At 44.3% G+C, this 21,150-nt stretch overlaps 1 protein-coding gene across 1 annotated transcript in view; it reads right to left on the bottom strand.

The window, feature by feature from the left end:
* Positions 1-9,319, bottom strand: part of LOC147729326 (uncharacterized) — a 354,664-nt gene extending 345,345 nt beyond the window's left edge. Inside the window, exons 1-2 of the mRNA XM_086959822.1 lie at positions 9,275-9,319; positions 8,748-8,769 (exon numbers count right to left, since the gene is read on the bottom strand). Of these exons, the coding sequence (XP_086815948.1) occupies positions 8,748-8,769; positions 9,275-9,319 (67 nt within the window). The remainder of the gene's footprint in view (positions 1-8,747; positions 8,770-9,274) is intronic.
* Between the last annotated feature and the right edge of the window lie 11,831 nt (positions 9,320-21,150).

A 21,150-nucleotide genomic window follows, 5' to 3' on the forward strand; every position in this document is an offset into this window, starting at 1 on the left:
TCTCAACCAGGCATGCCTCCTAGTTATCACTGAAGAGCCTATTACACTGGCAATGGAGTCAGCCATATAGAACCCAGACTGGATCACCTGACCAGCTGCAGCCTGTGTGTCCGACAGTACATCAGCAAATTGACCCCAGACATCTTCTGGCATCTCAGGTATTACATCATTAGCAGAACCCATCAATGTATGGATGTAACGCCCCAGTAAGCACGTGGCATTAATTAATTTCAAGGCCATGCTGTCCGATGAAAACACCTTCTTTGCAGATTGTTCCAACTTCTTGGAGTCTCTATACCCTGGAGTAGATAGCCTGGAGGAAAAAGACACTTGAACCACCAAGCTCCCAGGCGTAGGGTGTGATGCTACAAATGCAGATGAAGGAGAGTGCAGGACCTCGGTTAAAATATTAGATTTGAACTCTGCAATTGGCAACTGCAAGTCCAGAAGGTCAGCAGCTTTTCTTATGACCAAATGGTATGATGCCACATCCTGAGAAGGAAGAGCTTTTGAAGAGGGAGCTCCTACTCTGGTAATGTGTCAAGCCCACTGGCTTTTTGTAGCCCTCTAAGGTCAACCATAGGGTTTAGTATCTCCCCCTCCTCAGCCTGCCCTTGCTGCAGCTCAAATTCCTCCTATTCCAGAAGCCTCTAAGCCTTTCTCCTTGATCGCATCTTTTAGATCGGTGTCAGCGGTGCTAGACTTGGTTCCGGAGACCTCAGAGCCGGTGTTGATGGAGGTTCTTCAGAAGGCAGTAGTGGTGCTAACCGAAGTCGACACTGCACCGGGGAAGACCAAGATGGAGTCCATAGCATGAATGACAAGAAGGGTGCCTGGGCACAATGTTGGGGAAAGCCCAAATTATAGGAAAGTGGTCCCATGGGGCCAACCAGTTTGCCGGTGTTCACCACCCTGGCAAACATTCCATACATCGCATTAGGAAAATGCGATGGATCCACACCTGGAGCTGGTAAAGGTGGGTATGGATATAAAACAGCCTGATCTCGGGTAGATTGAGGTCATAAGGTGGTTTCTAGTTGTGGCGCCACAGATGCTGGACCCGGGATTGGATAGGCCGGAGGCGCAGAGGACTCTTCCCTGGGCACCGGAGAGTCCCTCTGCGTTGGAGAGTGCATCGGAGATACCTATGGGGAAGGAGACAGGGAGACATCATCCTTCCTATGACGGTGCTGGATCAGGAATTCCCACTTCGATGACTTGCCTTCGAAGAGCGACACTTGGATCCCTGTCACTGCTTCTTCTTCTGCTTTTTGGAGAACCTCAAGGTGTGCAGAGTCGGTGACTGCAATCAAGTACAAGAAAACCTCCCCTAGAACAAAATATATGAAAAGGCAAACACTCATCTTTGTTTCAAAACATCATCATAGTCCCACACAGAGAGTATTTATTTGGAAAACATATGTCTATTTATTATTATTTTCTGAGATTTTCATTTGTAAATCCAAAAGCAATAAGGACATCAGTATATATACATACTCTATTTACATTTCAAAGCATATGTGAAGCATGCTCTCTCACAGCTTCATTGCAATCACCAATCACACCCATCCAAACCATCATCAGTCATACCACTCAACAGTATATACAGAGAACACAAACAAATTACAAAAAATTGACATACATATATTAATATATATATATATATATATATATATATATATATATATATATATATATATATATATATATATATATATATATATATATATATATAAGATACAACTTGCCCTTTGCATTGAGAAGGCACACTGCAATGCTCGGCCATCCAGCTATGATATGCTTCCAGCTTTCTCCTCTCTGACAGATGATAAGTTTTGCCGACGCGTTTCTGGGCACCACGCCCCTTCTTCATGGGCTAGGAAATACACACACGCAATGCCTGCATGTCATTGGATTTATTTAACAGCGTCCCCGCCTTAATTGTTTACAGGGCATTATGGAAATTTATGGCACACTCGATTTGACTGCAAGGAAATCAACCTGTATGCAGAACGCGTCGGCAAAACTTATCATCTGTCAGAGAGGAGAAAGCTGGAAGCATATCATAGCTGGATGGCCGAGCATTGCAGTGTGCCTTCTCAATGCAAAGGGCAAGTTGTATCTTGTAGTCAGCACGGCGGCCTGGCCGTGGAGAAGAGCACCATCGGCAGCCTGAGGAGACGCCACCCACGGGCTGTGGAGGGTGAAAGTTCAGAACTTTTCCGAACGCCAAAACAGCGCATTGCTCCAATTGCACGTATTCCTGCCTGTCTTCCTCTGGAACTCACTCAGAGTATTTAATGAACTTTTAATATGGAAATTTATGGCACACTCGATTTGACTGCAAGGAAATCAACCTGTATGCAGAACTCCAAACCCCATAATGCCCTGTAAACAATTAAGGCGGGGACGCTGCTAAATAAAGTCAATGACATGCAGGCATTGCGTGTGTGTATTTCCTAGCCCATGAAGAAGGGGCGTGGTGCCCAGAAACGCGTCGGCAAAACTTATCATCTGTCAGAGAGGAGAAAGCTGGAAGCATATCATAGCTGGATGGCCGAGCATTGCAGTGTGCCTTCTCAATGCAAAGGGCAAGTTGTATCTTGTAGTCAGCACGGCGGCCCGGCCGTGGAGAAGAGCACCATCGGCAGCCTGAGGAGACGCCACCCACGGGCTGCGGAGGCTGAAAGTTCAGAACTTTTCCGAACGCCAAAACAGCGCATTGCTCCAATTGCACGTATTCCTGTCTGTCTTCCTCTGGAACTCACTCAGAGTATTTAATGAACTTTTAATATGGAAATGTATGGCACACTCGATTTGACTGCAAGGAAATCAACCTGTATGCAGAACTCCAAACCCCATAATGCCCTGTAAACAATTAAGGCGGGGACGCTGCTAAATAAAGTCAATGACATGCAGGCATTGCGTGTGTGTATTTCCTAGCCCATGAAGAAGGGGCGTGGTGCCCAGAAACGCGTCGGCAAAACTTATCATCTGTCAGAGAGGAGAAAGCTGGAAGCATATCATAGCTGGATGGCCGAGCATTTTAGTGTGCCTTCTCAATGCAAAGGGCAAGTTGTATCTTATATATATATATATATATATATGTATATATATATATACACCATTGAAAACAAACATACAAAAAAGAGGCAAAGGGAAGCAAAATAAAACAAGACAAAAGGCGCCGACGCGCGTTTCGGAACAGGACCGATATCCACCAATCGTTCGTCAGGGCGCAAATGGATACATGTAATTTCTTCTGTAATTTCTCAGAACATTAGAAGTATACCAGTAAGTTCAAGATATAATTCAATAAATACAATTAATTGTATAAAGTTTGCGTCGAGAAATGAAATCAGGGCTGCAGCTTCACATCACAGTATTCGATCTTTAGATAATATCCCTATCTTCAGACAGGGAATTATATTGGCGATACACGTAAAAAGAAGGGTGCTTCACTTGAAGGGCTGAATTCGACACCCTATCTTCAGACAGGGAATTACATTGGCGATACACGTAAAAAGAAGGGTGCTTCACTTGAAGGGCTGAATTCAACTCATAATAAGGTAGATCTAATTCAAAGTAGTACAGTCACAGCGATGGTTCGACCTGCGATGTATAGGTTCAGGCTCATACTCCTGAAAGTGTCTCCAGCTGTAGAAGCCTCAGAATCGGGAAAACATGTATCCCGCACAGAATCCTGGATTCGAAACGAAAGTCTTGTTCAGGATAGTAGGCAGTGGGCCCAAATTCTTGTGAAGTTCCCCGATGGGAGAAGTCCCGTAGCGCATGAGGATAGCGCGTCTCCTTTCAAATATGTTGTGGCGTGAGTCCAACGATAAAGCTGTAGCGGTCACTTCAACCTCAACTTAGTCCTTTTCCAACCTCTCTTCTCCTTCTTCGCCCAGGCCATAAACAGCTTTGCTTCCCTTTCTTTAAGAGACTTTGGATTCATTTGATGAAACAAAGAGCATTTCTCAACGTCGTGGTCTGACTGCAAACACCAGAGTCAGTCTTCGTGGGGGTTCATGACCAACATATGACCCCCACATTCCTTACAGGGTTTAAGGCCAGGCTTCTTCTGTGTAGCCATCAGGTAGAAACACCTTAAAGACAACTGCAACAAAGTAGACTACAAAGAAATGGAGAGTCCTAGAAAAACCGTTGTGTGTCGACAGCGCTAAAAAAAGGGAACTGATGCTAGCACACCAACGAGGCCTTCTTATGGCCCTGATGAAGTCACGCGGAGTCACAAGCTGAGACGTGCTTTTGTGACATATTCGTCGACGTGGGAGAGCTATGAAAATATTTTCTGTGGAATGCTGTGTAAGGGGTAATTCAAAAGGTGCGGAAACCACAGGCAGATGTATTCATCAGAAATACAATAATTGTTTTACTTTCATTTTTATACTACTTAACAGATTTACACCAAATCACAAAAAGCAGTGGATGAAGATCTAGCTTCCTGTGAATTTGGTGTAAATCCGTTCAGCATTTTTTGCTATAGCCCGTTTTAAAGAAGTTAATGGAAAATGCATGAGGATTTTGCATTTCGGGACTGCAATTTTTTCTTGTCCCTATATTGACAGATCACCTCAAAACTTTCAATTCACAAATTATTCAAAAAGTAGCATTTTTTTGGAATGTTTCGGGGAAATTAGTCAAAGGGTATAAAAGTTAGTAGCAACACAAAAAAGGATTTTCCTATGAAACTTGTGACCTGTCTATAACTACCATTATATATTAAATGCAAACCATCTAAGAGAATCAGTAGCCTTCACCATTTAACTATTGTGGTGTAACTTACCAGGTTTTTAAGTACCATGTCAACATATTGTGCCAAAAGATCAACACATCTTTTATTTATCAGCCTGGTTCATTGGTAGAGGGATAGGGAATGCCCTGGTGCTAGCTGACAATTTGTACAGTATTTTCTACAACAACTGATATTCACTGAATTATGTTCAGAAATAACATCCCTAGAAATTAGTGGAAGCAAAATTGGTGGATCATACAAGAGAAAATTTGTTTGTTTTTTAAGTAAACAAAAGCCATGGCCTTGGAAAATAAGCAAGCAAGTAGGTCTGCCATATTTCTTCAACACTTGAAGATGCATTTCTAACAAAGATCTGCACACCTTTTAGAAAAAGGATCTCATCTTTTCACTTTCAGAAGGAAGATGTTATATGAGACATAAAGTATTCCAGAGTAGATAGTGCAAACTGTTACAGTCAAACAACAAATGAGAATTAATTGAGCTGTTTACACTTTAAAAAAGCCACAATACACAAGCGCTCCCTACAGTGTATTTAATTTTGAATATTTCCTTTGTGTGGATCTAGTGGCACGCTACATACATTTTCTATTATGCATTACACAGTGAGGGTGGTTAAGTGTCAGCATTAGTAGAACTATGTGAAATTACTCAACAAAGTGCTATTGACAGAATTTGCCCCTTGAGGTGCAAGGACACTGGCTCAAACATGGCACGGGCTGAAGGAACATTTTTTTCTTGAAGTCTGTGACTGGATTATGTACAGTTGTGTAATCAAGAAATCGTCTAGTCCTTTTTGCTTCACTTCAATCATAGCCTCCTTTGAAATGCTCATTGCTCACCAGGCCTCATTGGTTAATTCTTTGAGAACATAGACACTCTAAATGATCTTTCTGTCAACTCCAACTCTATAATCATGCTTGGGGAATTCAATTTAAACCTCAGTATCTACATGTAGAGCATCCTCTTCAAATGCCATCAGATCACTGTCTACTTAACAGTCGCTCAACTCCTACAGACAGCACTCTCTAACAAGCCACTTCCATCCTTGGGCAATCCTCTTTAGCAAGACCTGATTTATCTATTAGTCAATTCAATTCAAAAGAACTTTATTTGGTTTAAAATGTAAACCATAAAAGTTACACTACAAAGTACAATATAAATAATAGTGCATTTGTAAAAAAGATATCCAGAACAGCAAAGACACGTAAATGAATAATTAAAAACTTGAGACACACCTTACTGATCCATAAAATGTCTACAGTTGACAGTTGCTTTTAAAAAACCCACAATAAAAAATATACAGTCCTCTTTCAGTAGATAGAGATACACCAATGCAGGTCAAATCTGCCTAAAGTTCAGTCGTTTTTAAAAGAGGAACCAAGTAGCGTTTACAAGGAAATGCGTACAGTTGACAAAAAAACATAAAATGCAGCATATCTTGTGGAGACTTTCCGTCGCAGCCGCAGGGAGCTGCCACTGTTATTGTGGTAAAACATTTCGGTGTGGCAAGCAGCAGGTGAAAAAGCTTCAGTCGAAACCTAGTTCAAAGGAATTTTTTGTGCGTTGACAGCAACCCTATTAGGTATGGCTCTGCTCTAGGGGTTGTTTTGAGCATAATATGCATTCCCACCCCAGGTTTCTGTATCTCATTAGCTTCTCTATCCAAATTTCTACCTGCCAGAGAAGTAGTTTTAATTTCCTCCACATCTCTCTTCATGATAGTTTCCGGGTTATAAAATAAGACCCTCGCCATAACTTATCAAAATTTTCCTTGACATACCTCAGCCACGAAATCCGAACGGATTTGTCAAGTAACCTACAATCTTTTAAGATTAGGTGGGTCAACTGGAGGTCAGGATTCAGCCAGCACTGTAACCCTAAAAACAGTGGGCGTAGGGAGAGCGCATCATTTCCATACGGAACCTTCAGTTCCTTGTAAACCACTAGATTGGAAGTATCTCGTGGAACACACAAAAGCCATTTCAGGAAATCATTTTCTGCTATCTGGAGGGATTCTCCCACATTGTGTCCCCAAATTTCGCTGCCATATAAAGCTATTGCCAAGCTTTTAGCCTGGTACACTTGAAGCATAGCTCCGGTGGGTTTCTTCCCTAATTTGGAAGCAAAATTAAAAAACTGCTGCATACGCCCGCACAACGCCCCCTTTTTTCCCTAAGTAGTGGGCCCCAAGTAAGCTTGTTGTCGAAAAGGACCCCTAAGTATGAAAACACATTTGTGTGGCGAATTTTTGAGTCTCCCACTCTAAATTGAAAGTTCTTCTTTGCGGGCTGCCCCACTTGCATAACGTAGGATTTGGCATTAATAATTGCCAAGTCCCTATCGGACATAAATCCTGCGAAGGAGGTTAGAAATAATTGTAGGCCCCTTTCAGTTCTGGATATGAGAACAGCATCGTCCGCATATAACAGGACAGGGATCCCTCGCCTTCCTACCATTGGACTATCAGCCCCAGATGCCTGTAAAATTTTATCCAAGTCATTAATATAAAAATTAAAAAGAAAAGGAGCCAGTATACAGCCTTGCCGCACTCCCTTCTTTATCTTAAAATACCTCGTAACACTCAAGTCTTGTGAAAACCTAACATTCGCTTTGGAAGAATTATGTAAGTCCTCCAAGAAATTTACAATACTGGCTTCCCACCCCATTGCCCTCCTGGACTGCCAAAGTTTGTTCCTATTAACACAATCAAGAGCCGATGACAAGTCCATAAAGGCAAGGTGAATAGTCCCGGGGCGAGCAACGGTATATTTACTCAGTAAAGGTTAAAACATTGAGCAACTGTAGATCGTCCCTGTCGAAACCATACTGAGCTTCCGACAGTATCCTCTTATCCTCTGCCCAAGATGATAGTCTATGTGAAATTACTCAACACAGTTCTATTGACAGAATTCGCCCCTTGAGGCGCAAGGATACTGGCTCAAACATGGCAGGGGCTGGAGGAACATTTAGTTTTCTTCTTGAAGTCTGTGCCTGGATTATGTCCAGTTGTGTAAACTTGTCTAGTCCTTTTTGCTACACTTCAATCATTGCCTCCTTTGAAATGTTCATTGCTCACCAGGCCACATTGGTTAATTCTTTGAGGACACAGAATTGATCTTTGTGTCAACTCCAACTCTATAATCATGCTTGGGGAATTCAATTTAAACCTCAGTATCTACATGTAGAACATCCTCTTCAAATGCCATCAGATCACGGTCTACTTAACAGTCGCTCAACTCCTACAGACAGCAATCTCTAACAAGCCACTTTCCTCCTTGGGCAATCCCAGCTAGCATGATCTGATTAATCTATTAGTCAATATAACCCACCTCACAGCCCACTAACCCACAAGCCACTTAAAATGTAATTTATGTTTTCCACTCTTACCTTCATCAATTCCACAATGATCCTCCACATACATATACCCGGTTCAAGCGGGATACTCCTGAAATTGCCTCTGCTGCAATATAAGTCAATGCAGTACACACATTCTCCCAGTAATTTTGTTTGAAGTCTCTAGCTATCCTCTTCTAACATGTTGGCATGTGTGCCCCCACTATGTTGGAAACATGCTAGTCCTTGCACTCAGTCACTCCTGCCTCTACAATTACACAAGCCTTGATTTTAGAGTGTGATGCACTCAGTAGGAATGGACAGTGGTCGTGTGCTCCTCAACAATGAGAAATAAAAAAATCTTTAAGCGAAAGAATAATAATTTCGGATCAACATGGGGACCATCTTAATCCATGGTCCAAAGAAGTTCAGCAAAGATAAATACTTCCAGTAAATGTATTTTTTATCATGATGGTCCTCTCAGACTAAAGTCCCTCAAGTTCTACTTCACTAACAAAAAGATATTATATTCTTAGACGCAACTTTCCCTTTCAATACCAGCACAATCTCCTGTTCCCTCATTGCCATGTAAGTAGTGAATGATTATTAAAACACAGAATGTTTTGTGACTTACCTTTAGGTCTTTTGTTTTTACCCTGAAAGTAAAACAAAATACATTAGCATTAGCAGTGCTGCTAATAGTTTTAAACTGTATTTCTAGTATAGAACTATTAAAATAGGAAAATGCTTGTATTGACAGAAGTATAACAGAGACTTACTATAACGATGAAGAAAATCCTATTTTATGGAATACTTAATTGAAGCTCGGAAGCTAGAAATTGCATAGAGGGAGCATGTTTCAGAAGTGAGATTCTGTGCTAGCGTGACAGGTGTTTGCAGTGAAGGCTCAACTCAGTATCAATTTTACCATCTGAGGTTCCAAGTTAGAGGATGAATGAAAAGTGCACCAGTGTAGGGATGCTGTATACGTTCAGAGAGGTCATATACAAGAAAGCCTTCCTTGTTCTGTTGAAGGGTGGCTCTTGCAAGTCCAAATACCCTGCAATAGATGAGGTCACTGGGGAAGGCGGTGCCTGGAAGAAGAGGGTTTGCAAAGTTCACCACAGGTCTGTGCAAGAGAAGAACACAGATCGCACTCACCTCCACAATAGGCCTGGGAATAATCCAACACACAAGGCCTTTCATACAGTATCTAAAGGAAAATGTAAGCCCAGCCACAAACACCGCAGATTGACATGAGCAGGGGTATACTGAACAGCTTCCCGACTACCACCGCTTTCATAAAAAAGTAGTACAACAGATCACATGAGATCTAGGTAGAGGCCCAAAAGACCAACAAGGAGAATCCCAAACTAGCTCAAAAGAAATCTCCAGAAAAAGTGAGCAGCCAAGACACCTGGCGTCACGTAGATCACATTGTATGCCAGGACCAGAGGGGTATGCGCGTGACCTCAGGGCAAGTTGAACTCGTCAATAGCATTCAATTGCAACACCCCCCCTCTTACGATGGGAGATATGATATTGTAGGGCTGGCGCTACTCACAGAGCGCTAGTTAATAATAGAGACCATCCACATGCTAATGAAGATCACCCCATAAAGTATATTTTTAGTCACAGGGAGGCCAAACAACCCATAACATGTAATGCACCCTACTTTTTAATGTAACCCCATTAAAAATAGATACCCCTACTGGGGCCACCTTATTTTACCTCTCGTACATGGAGTGTGGAGAGCACACCCTTAAAGAAAAGCACCCGAACTCCGAAGAGAATGATAGACGACAGCACATGAAATAATGCACTGTTTTCCCAACTAACCAATGAATGCACCTCTTATCCAATAGGCCAACCGTCGACTGTCCTAGTGCACCACCAATGCAGTGGCCACATCAGGACCCCAACATGATCCACATGATCTACAGAGTGTGATTGCAGTGTGAGATTAAAGAACTACGAAATGTACACTGAACTTTTTCCCTTAAAAATTGTTAACTAAGGACACTGCCATTGTCAGAGGATTACAAACATCTCCCCTGGATTCATCCTAAGACATGCACTGTTCAAAAAGTTATGCATTATTATACTTCCATGTACGTTATTCTATTTACCATGAGCGCTATTGCATCAATTCATTGCCAATGACCTACCTAGTCTAATGGAGTCCACCCCGAAGCTATGGGGGACTTCTCATATATCACTTATAATTACACTGAACCCACAACTAGCATCCCACGCGCACTAAACAGCACCCACTTACACAACACAAGGTATCAGCACATGACTGCAGTGGGTTCAAAGACATCAGCCAGGCCAAGTTACCTCTGTTCACTGATACCACATGCGGTAGGCACAGATAGGCTTTACTTGTCCCAAGAGGTAGCCCCTGAAAACGGGTCAATATACAACCCAACAGAGTATTACCTCATTGAGTATTAGTGAATCTGACCCAATACGCATCCAATTTCACAGCACCATATCTTTCCACTGAGCCTAGCGATTTTCAAACTGAGTAAAATTGGATGCTCAGGAGGTGCACCTTAGGGAGGATACAGTTTACCCAGAGACTTACCATTGAAGATATTCTTGGAGGTAGAAAAACTGCCAAACCAATGCATGAAGACATCCGCTTTCGCTTTCATCTCTTTTCCCAAGGATAGCCATTAGCGTGTCTCGGGCTGTGTTCTTTAAGAACAAATAAACCACAGACATGGCGTTCCATTCCCCTCGATGATACAAAAGAAAACGAGTCTCATAGGGTAGGGTTGAACATCAGCATTGATACCGCATGTCAGGAAATGTGGGATACTTAGGTAGATAGATATAAGTGGTTAGAAGGGAAGGGGGAAACCCTGTTTGTGCAGAAACATACACTGTATTCCTTGTGTTTCAAAGATCAAGGAAGAAATGAGAAATGTGGCACAATACAGTACATACCCGACATGCAATGGGGCACCTCCATGCTGATTGACACTTACTGGCAATGCGGCAAGATTGCATACACTCAGCTCTACCCACAATGGCATTGCCTCTGCTCCCTCATTACCATAAACACACCAACCCTATTCCCAGGGAAGATGTTTTACCAGGACAACTCTTTTGCATCTGGTTCAAGAGAAAAGAACTTCTGATTATTTTGGTTGGGCTCAGTACAGGGACATTCCAGAAGAATTCAGACTGTTTTCTGATGCACAAATATCTATTGGTGGGTCCATACCCTTCTTCATCATACAGATATAAGCGAAGGCCAGCTATTTGCAGATAACCAGGTGGAAAATGTTCAAGATGATGAATAGCACTGAGGTCGGCCTTAATGCGATCAAGGGAGAGCTTAATGGTGATGCAGCACCAGTATGTGTTGGACATAATGACTGCAATGGAGGGAGGGGTGTGTGCCAAGATCCGTATGTCCTGCTGCATGTTTATCCCAGGGAGCAATATGGACAATGGGACTCTGCCTCTTGCCATCTGAGCATTGCACCGTTTACCAAGAGACATGCGTCAGGAGGAAGGCACCCCTTAGTAGTCGTGGTATGCCAATTGGTTCTCCTACACCCCCGAGGGCTGACCAGTCTATGCACATAATTTTTGTCTGTTTTCATATTGCTAATGTTTTTGTGTAGTTTCCTTCAATTGGGGGTTTCCTGCTGTAAAGAAGCAGTCCTCAAATTGGCTATAATACAAGTAACTACGGAAGTAGTAAGAGGCAAAAATGAAGAACAACAAACCCCTAGAATTGTTACTGTCATGAAGTAGGACATAGTTCAAAATTCAACTAGAGGAAGGAATGTTAATATTGGAAAAGTCGATTTCGATATATGCAAGGAAACATCTATGTATAGGAAAAAGATTGCATCATTATTATCAAATTCACCCATCATGAACTCTCCATCAACCATGACTCAGAAATACGTGGTCAGGCAGGTTCTGAGACCCAGGCCTGTAGCTACTGGTTGACAGTTAGCAAGTGCTGTGGCTCGTAGCCAGCAAACAAGCGCGTGACCAGGAAACCCAGGTACATCCCCCAGATAGGCGCAGCAACATCACAATAGTCCCAAAACACCATAATGTAAGATCCTATATGAATTTAGGAACACGCAGACAATCTGGGCACAGCACACACAGTACACGCAGTGATCACGTGCCCCTCATGCCTTCCATCGGGACACGTCACCCACTGGCCCACATTGTATCGATGCAAGGTCGAGGCCCACCTACATTAGGTATCAGGGGCCTTATTTGTTACTCCACAGGCAAGACCCATTTTCTTTTGCCAATAAAAGATCTACAGGAGTACTTTATGATACCTGGAGAAATATATAAAGCCCTATTCAGATTGATTATAATTTGAGTCAGTCCTCAGACCTGCTTCTGTAATTGTACTCCCGGCCGCAACATTTAATTAAAGCAACTGTTCCTGTTTTGCCAAACACCTCTTGTTTTTTTTTCCAGGTAAATTCATATTCAAGCAACAGAAAGGCTGAGCACCTGGATGCCCTTATGTGTGATTAGATGCGCTCTACAAATTGACATAGCATAGCATACCATAACATAATAGGGATAGTAGATGTTGCTTGAACACGGCTAATATCCCTAATCAACCAACACCTCAAATTCCCACAAATGTCATCCTCATGTTTCTGTCTTCATAATCCTTGTCTGAAATAGGAAGCAATGTCAGTAGATTCAAATTATTACATCTCCAAATGGAAAGTTCTCTGCTGCTACTATAATCTGCTTATAACTGCTGTTTGCGTATGCTGGTCTAAAAAGGATCTCAATCGAATGTGGAACATAAACAAATAAAGAATGACTCATCAGAATTCCTACACTGTGCTCAATGGCTATGAATACAGCTGCAAACGGTTTCAAACAACTAAGAAGACCCACAGCTATTGGATCCAAAGCAGCAGACAGATGCGCCACTGGCCCCATTAATCCTCCATGTTTTGCGGTGAAAATTGAGCATGCACATTCATTTTTTTCATGATAAAATAAGAAAAACAGCAAATTATAATTAGGCACTCCAATTGTGGGAGCCAATCACACTAAAGGCTTTGCAATCGAGCAAATGTTTAGAATTTACTAGTGACAGTAACAAACAATTCCAAGAATCTCCCTCTGTGTGGATGGCTTATTGCAAGATACCACCTTTCTGTACATGTACTAAAATGAAGTGCACTATGTAGAGAGAGAGAGAGATATCCCCAGAGGAAGATTGAGGCTACAAATAGATAATTTTAACTATCTTTTTGTTTTAGAGTGGGAAAGCAGCTAAGCTTATCAGATGACAGTGTAAATAATTTGTTGTACTCATGGAGGACATAAATGATACACACACTCAAGAATAAATCTAAGACAAATTTTGCATAAAAATAACCAGAATCTTTTAATATGTTTGGAAAAGTAAGACTTCCAATCAGAAAATATACTTTGTACAGTTTCAACACTTGGATAAATACTTTGTATACTTGTAAGGACCTAGATAAATGCATTGCAGTTCAAAGTATGCAGTATCTAGTCCCTCGGCGGTCGATACCGGCATGTATTTAACATTGTTGTGGTTGTCGAAGAAAGCAATGGAGAGGTAGGGCTTAATTGGAGTTCAATAGACCGCCATTACAGTCACTGTCGCAGTTGCTGGTAGGAGTTCACTAGAGGTCAATGGGTTCAGACCACCACTAACCCAGCGTTTGTGGATGCTGGAGAGTGGTGTAGAGTCTTGGTAGAGGAGATTCTCCAATGCAGTACCATTACGGTCGCTGTAAGGAGAACTCTGCCAAGGAGTATCGGATGACCATGGTCTCATGGATGTCAGAGGCGACCTTGGCCAGAAGGATGATGGTCTTTGGGTGCCGAGTACTCTGGTACCACAGGCAATCAGGCTGAAACTGGATCGAAAGTATAGGAGGTCCTGAGTGCTGATTTGAATTCAGAGATCACTGATTTATGACTACCCCACATTATGATTAATTGTCTTTTGGCTAGTATGCGGCCCCATAATACGTATTGACGTGAGGCTTAATACTGGATTTATGAGGCCACCCTCCAGACCTGATCCAACTACACAATTGAATATCAGGTTTCTTCTATGTGACACCTTGACCCCAATAGCCCCCTTTTGCGCTTTCTAGGCGAGATGTCTGCCCTCTTCTTTTGAATCCTGATTCACCGCCTGTAGCACATACATGCATCTTTGCATTAACAGACCGGCATACAATTGCCAAGTTGTCTAGCCTACAGATTTCACAACCAGTTCGGTTTCACCACTGGCCTCTCCAAGATGGCGCCCGTATTTTTGATCCTTGATACCGTTCCAAGATGGCTCCCATCTCCGTCCCCATTCCTGAGCTTACACCGCTCTAGTGTTCAGCTCAATCAGCCGCCCCTTCCCGGTACAGGTGCTAGTAATTATCCAATTGACTCTAGTATAGAACCGCATGCTCCTCTCCTTCCTCTCACACCAGGGAAGGAGGGAGGATGCGAGGACTGCTCGTGAACTAGTAAGTACGGCATAGCCGCTTTAGGGAGCCTTATGCCTAGACTTTCAACACCTGCTACCATGACCTTACTCTAAACCATGGCATGCCCCACTTTTATTTTACTTCACCAACAGATGGAAGTTCCATGTACCCCTCTTCCAGACCGGCTCATGGGGCACTGACTCCTATTTATTCCAGTATGTATTTAGTCCTCAGTCTTTTATTTTTACAGCTCACCATGGACGTGTACATAACTTCAAGATATAGATAGTGTGTTTATGTTAAGTGTTGGTTTTGTCTTGTAGTGTTTTTCCTTTCACCTTAGGTCACAGCAACAAAGTGTATCAAATCGCAACGTCACCTTATATGTCACCAACTTTCCTTCCTCAGGTGATATATGAACGCGCATTGGTACGTGCAGTAAATACTTACGTGCTATATCTTTATCTTTGCAGGCCCACAACTCAGAAATACTGACAGGGCTGTAACTGTTCAATATTGAATGCCATTTTGCAGTTGTATTATAATCTATTTTCTATTCACTTGTATATACACATAGCACACATTGTTGCCAACCTTAGTGAGTGACAGAGGGATCTGACCCCGTCCTGACGAAGAGGCAGTCAGCCTCGAAACATATTGAGAACACCAGGAGAACTAGCCCATTGTTAAGTTAGATTGTCTCCGCCACACTATTTTTAACGGTACCAGCCTATGACTAATAAATAATTTTTTGCTTTCATAAGGCCAGGTATTCTTTTAAATCTCATTTTTCCATATCACTCCTGACCCTACTCACACTCACTCAATACACTTCACATAGCACTTACAATATCTAAGTGCTCCAGCGCAGTCGCTAGTCGTAGCACGCCCCGTCCCGCAGCGGGGCAGGAAGACCCGATGATGAAGCATGACACCAAGGGCCCTTTTGTGTATGCCTGATATACCCTGGCTCACAGAATACCTTCTAGAGGTGGACCTTGTTGTTTATTTGTACCATTAACTAGAGGAGGGTGCGCCCACGGAAGTGCTTTCTAGCACTACTTCTTCACTCCCCCTTTTGAATCTTTGTTTACAGGAAGAACAACAAGTCACGGAACCTGCTAAGTATCTTTTAGTGGTGAGTCACATCAACACGGAGTGTGCCGGTCCTCAACAATGGAACTTTCTTGACCGATGGATGCCAGGGACTAGAGCCTCTAGCCCAAAGTGGGGTTCTTGCCCATTTGCAGAAGGCATGGGAGATCCGGGGTTTCTTGGAGGCCTCACAGGTTTCAGGAGAGACGGCAGGTGGCAATTGTCAAGTCCTGGGCAGCTGCGGGGCTTTGTGCCTATTTCCTCTGCGGCAGGTCTCATTTTTTGTACTGCAGCAGTCTTCTTCCATCGTCTTCCTGTGTCCATTCAATCTGAAGTCAGGTTCTCGGGGAACTCTGTACATACTGAATTCAGTGGTGTTTTTTTAGGCGAGGTCAAGTAGTAGCCAATGGGCTATCTACCTGTAGGGTGTCTACACCCTCTTTATGCCCAATTGGTTACTATCTCCCTCCTCAAGATGGCATATAATGAAAGGTGGGGTTTTCCCAATTTGCCTCATCTGAGGTGTGGACAGCCCTGGTTGAGATGACGGAGGCAATCCGGGAGTGTTTGGACGGTGGCGGCAGAGCGGTCTTGATTTTTCTGGACCTCTCTGCCGCGTTTGACACTGTGAGCTCCTTCTCGACAGGCTGTCTGCGGTCGGTATTGGTGGTTGTGCCTTGGCCTGGTTGTCTTCATTCCTAGTGGATAGGACGCAACAGGTCTGGATGCCGCCCCATGCCTCAAAGCCCAAGCCACTTGTCACTGGGGTCCCTCAGGGCTCCACTCTTAGTCCCTTACTGTTCAATGTTTACATCACTCCCTTGGTTTACCTGGCGGAACAGTACGGGGCTAAGATATTTGGTAATGCCGATGACACGCAATTGCTGTTTACCTGGCCGGACGATCATCTGGATACTGTGGCAGTCCAGCTCTGTTTGTCCTCAGTCTTTCACTGGCTAACTCTGGCCCAGCTGAAATGTAACAAGGACAAATCCGAGGTCCTTTTTTACGGCACATTTCCCTCCAGCTCTAAAAATTCGCTGTGGCCCTCGAACATTGCCAGCCCTAAGGTGATGGGTGGCCCTGCAAAAAATCTTGGCATACGGTTTGGGGAAGATCTAAGATTTGAAGATCATATAAGAAAATTGGCAGGGACATGCTTCGCCACTCTGAGAGCGCTGCGAAGATTCTTCCCACTCCTCCCTAGAGAAGCAAAGGAGACTGTCGCCCGAGCTCTCATTTTATCGAGATTGGACTACACGAACGCTCTGTTCAGCGGTATCCCTGCATATCTGGTTAAACGTTTACAGGTCATCCAGAATGCCGCTGTCCGTCTCTTGTTCAATGTTCCGAGATGGAAGAGCGTCCGCTCCCACATGCGTAGCCTTTATTGGCTGCCAGTGGCACAGCGTATCCTATTCAAATCTCTAGTGCTCTCTTTTAGAACAACTCACGATCAAGGGCCAGCCTACTTGAGGAAATGGTTCATCCTTTATGCTCCTTCACGTTGCCTTAGATCGTCTTCCCTGCATAAGCTGACTCTTCCTCATTTTAAGCGGACTAGATTAGGGGGTCAGTCGATAGCTGTGGTGGCTGCCAGGGCATGGAATGCCCTTCCCCTTCACCTGCGCTCAATTCAGTGCGTGGGTCAGTTTAAGAAGAGTCTGAAAACTCATCTGTTTATTGGTGTGGTATAAGCTGGTTCCCCCGTTGTGTCCTGTCTTTCTCCATCGCGCCAGGTTACTCCTAAGTAACAGAGCGCGTTATAAAATGGTTTATACATACATACATACATAGAGTGAAAAGACCCATTTCCTACTTTATCTAATTTTCTCCCAATGATCCCGCCAAAATTGGAGCAGGACTGGGCATGGGCCGCCATCTGCTTATAACAGTAGAGTGCTGGGGGCAGGGTTTAAAAGCGGCGTGTTCTTTGAGGCTTCCGCTTCTGCCAATGCAGATTCTGCAGGGGTGAAGGTGTGATCACCTCTGCCCTGAGCAGCCATTGTTTTTGGATCCTGCTCTGGCTCTGTACCTAGGTGTCCAGAAACATGTCTGGTGATGGCAGGCTGGATAAAGCTAAACAGGGACAACAGTGCTTGGTAAGGTTTCAGGTGACCCTCTATAAGTGTCTCATATGTGAATGTATTAATAAATCCAATACTGGCATCAGCAAGGATTTATTAAGTGAAGCCATCCTGGAGCTAGTAAACTTGTGTTGAGAAGTATCCAGCCCAGCAAGACCTTATGCCTTCCCTGTCAACTTACACTATCTCAGAATAAACTGAACATTGTTGGGGCATATCTGTTCCTGCTGATATGCCCATACATATAATATATTGTGCACCCAGCCTTAAGGCTCAATCCTGCCTTAGGGGTGGATTACCTATACCTTATATAGTGTTAGGTTAACATGGCCCACAGGGCTGTGTGTCATGTCATCTCTTTGGTTTGTCCTGTACCTGGACACGCAGCCATGACAGCAGCACCACCTGATCCAGGTGAGGGCTCCTTATGGGACCTCCTTCTTTCCTCATGCCTAGGGAATTGGGGGTTCCATTTACTTGAGCTTACAGAGGCAAAAGGTGTGCCAATCGTGGTACAGTTTTAGGGAAAGGAGATCTGGCACTGGGAGCCGGGTTAGCAGGGACCCAGTGCAGTTACAGTTTGAAGTTACATCAGACATCAGGGAAAAAGTGGTAGCTAACCATGTCAAAAGAGGCACTTTCCTATACTGACTCAGTTTCAAAATAGCAGAAATGCCTCTTTCTAGAATTTCCTCACTAACTTTTTAATATGGTGTCCAAGATAAATTGATTGCATTTTTATCGGGGCGACCTTATGCCCATTCCCAGCTAAATGATTCAACAAAGCAATAGTATCAAGCTTACAGTCTTCTTTTGTCTGCGACATGCTAGTTCTTTCTTCGGTATTTGAAAGAAATTTGAAGGACTTTCAGTATATCCTTTTGGGATCCTACTCCAAACAATAATTATTTAATTGGAATGCAAAAAGGAACTGAGACTCTTCATCGAGGGGAATTGATAGGAATACTTGGCGTAAGTCAATGACTATATATTCCATTTTGCTTCTTATGGGATTTGAAACAAACTCAATACTAAATTTGGTCCCATTGGACAACAAATATTTTATTAATAGTATAGATATCTTGTATGAATCTCCAATTGGCATTCAGCGTTTTAATTCAGATTAGAGGAGAATTACAAAGACTAACGAGCACGTGCCAGAGGATTCCATGTCCAATATTTCTTTCAAATACGAACTTCATTCCTTTCTCTACCACTTTGTTGAGTATGTATTGTTTAGTTCAAGGAAATATCACATGAGATTTCACCTTCAGTTTAACAGGCTTTCTCTTTTAATCAATCTAATTTTCCTACTGGCAAAATCCCAGACCTTATCTTTAACTCTTCATCTTTAATTTGAAGGCATGTTTTGGGAACAAATCAATCCTCCTCCTACCTTAGGCATGGCCATTTTGAACTGCATCCTGTCTATTTATCTCTCAGAATCAATGGATTCTGCTAACACACTGCAGTTGGGGGGCATTCTGTATCTCATATTCTGCTGTATTACTGGAGCGGTTAGCATTGGCATACCAAATGATTTCTGACTCTGCACACTCTGTTCTATATTCTGCATGTTTGAAGACATCATAATATTTCTCTATGTCTATGAAACCTATTCCACAGTCCCTGAAATCAGGTTAGGATTCTGATGACACTCTTTTTTCCAGTGCCTAATCTTTTTGCATAAGTGACAAGCCGTATTCTTTTTCATAAATTCCACACTCACATTCTCTCCATTTCTACCACCATATTGCATCTATACTTGATTTACATCATTCAATCGATTCTATACAAAATTCATATCAACAAGGCCGACGCTGTCATCGCACCCCACCTGCGAGACATCATCAACACATCCTTCGACACCACCATCTTCCCTGAGAGCTGGAAACACGCCGAACTCAGCGCTCTACTCAAGAAACCAACAGCGGACCCCACCGACCTCAAGAATTACCGCCCCATCTCGCTCCTCCCGTTTCCAGCCAAAGTCATCGAGAAGACCGTCAACAAGCAGATGGCCGCCTTCCTCGAGACGAACGGATCCCTCGACCCCTCACAGTCCGGCTTCCGAGCCAATCACAGCACCGAGACCGCCCTCATCGCCGCCACCGATGACATCCGAGCCCTGATGGACAATGGAGAAACAGCGGCCCTCATCCTCCTAGACCTCTCTGCGGCATTCGACACGGTCTGCCACCGCACCCTAGTACGGCGCCTCAGCAACATCGGAATCCAGGACAAGGCGCTGGAATGGATCATCTCCTTCCTCGACGGAAGAACACAGAGAGTCCGCCTACCACCGTACAAGTCAGAGGCCTCCGAAGTCATCTGCGGCGTCCCCCAAGGATCATCTCTGAGCCCCACCCTCTTCAACGTCTACATGAGCCCCCTCGCGGCCATCGTACGCAAACACAACCTCAGCATAATCTCCTACGCCGACGACACCCAACTGATCCTCTCCCTGACCAACGACCCCGCTGCCGCCAGATCCAACCTGCACGAAAGGATGAAAGAGGTAGCCGAGTGGATGACGACCAGCCGCCTGAAACTGAACTCGGACAAGACGGAGGTCCTCATCCTGGGCTCCTCACCCTCCGCCTGGGACGACTCCTGGTGGCCTCCCGCCCTGGGCACCGCACCCAAACCGACAGACCATGCACGCAACCTGGGCTTCCTCCTGGACTCCTCCCTCTCCATGACCAGGCAAGTCAACAACGTCTCCTCGGCGTGCTTCAACATCCTACGCATGCTACGGAAGATCTTCTGGTGGATCCCCACCGAGACCAGGAAGACCGTCACCCAGGCCCTCGTCACCAGCCGACTGGACTACGGCAACGCCCTCTACGCCGGTACCACCGCCAAGCTCCAGAAGAGACTCCAGCGGATCCAGAACGCCTCAGCCAGACTCATCCTCGACATCCCACGAACCAGCCACATCTCCGGACATCTGAGAGACCTTCACTGGCTCCCCGTCAACAAAAGAATCACCTTCCGCCTCCTCACCCACGCACACAAAGCCCTACACGACCAAGGCCCGAGCTACCTCAACAGCCGAGTCAACTTCTACGCTCCCAAACGCCACCTCCGATCAGCCAACCACGCCCTCGCCGCCGTCCCCCGCATCCGAAGAGCGACTACAGGAGGAAGGTCCTTCTCCTACCTGGCCGCCAAGACCTGGAACTCCCTCCCGACCGACCTGCGCCTGACCCAAGACCACCTCTCCTTCAGGAAGAAGCTGAAGACCTGGCTGTTCGAGCAGTAGCGGCACCCCCCCCCCCCCCCCCCCCCCCCCCCCAGCGCCTTGAGACCCTAAGGGTATGTAGCGCGCTTTATAAGTTTCACTGATTGAGTTTCACTGATTGATTGATAT

Source organism: Lissotriton vulgaris, chromosome 2_2 (assembly GCF_964263255.1).
Source record: "Lissotriton vulgaris chromosome 2_2, aLisVul1.2, whole genome shotgun sequence".
Lineage (NCBI taxonomy): Eukaryota > Metazoa > Chordata > Amphibia > Caudata > Salamandridae > Lissotriton > Lissotriton vulgaris.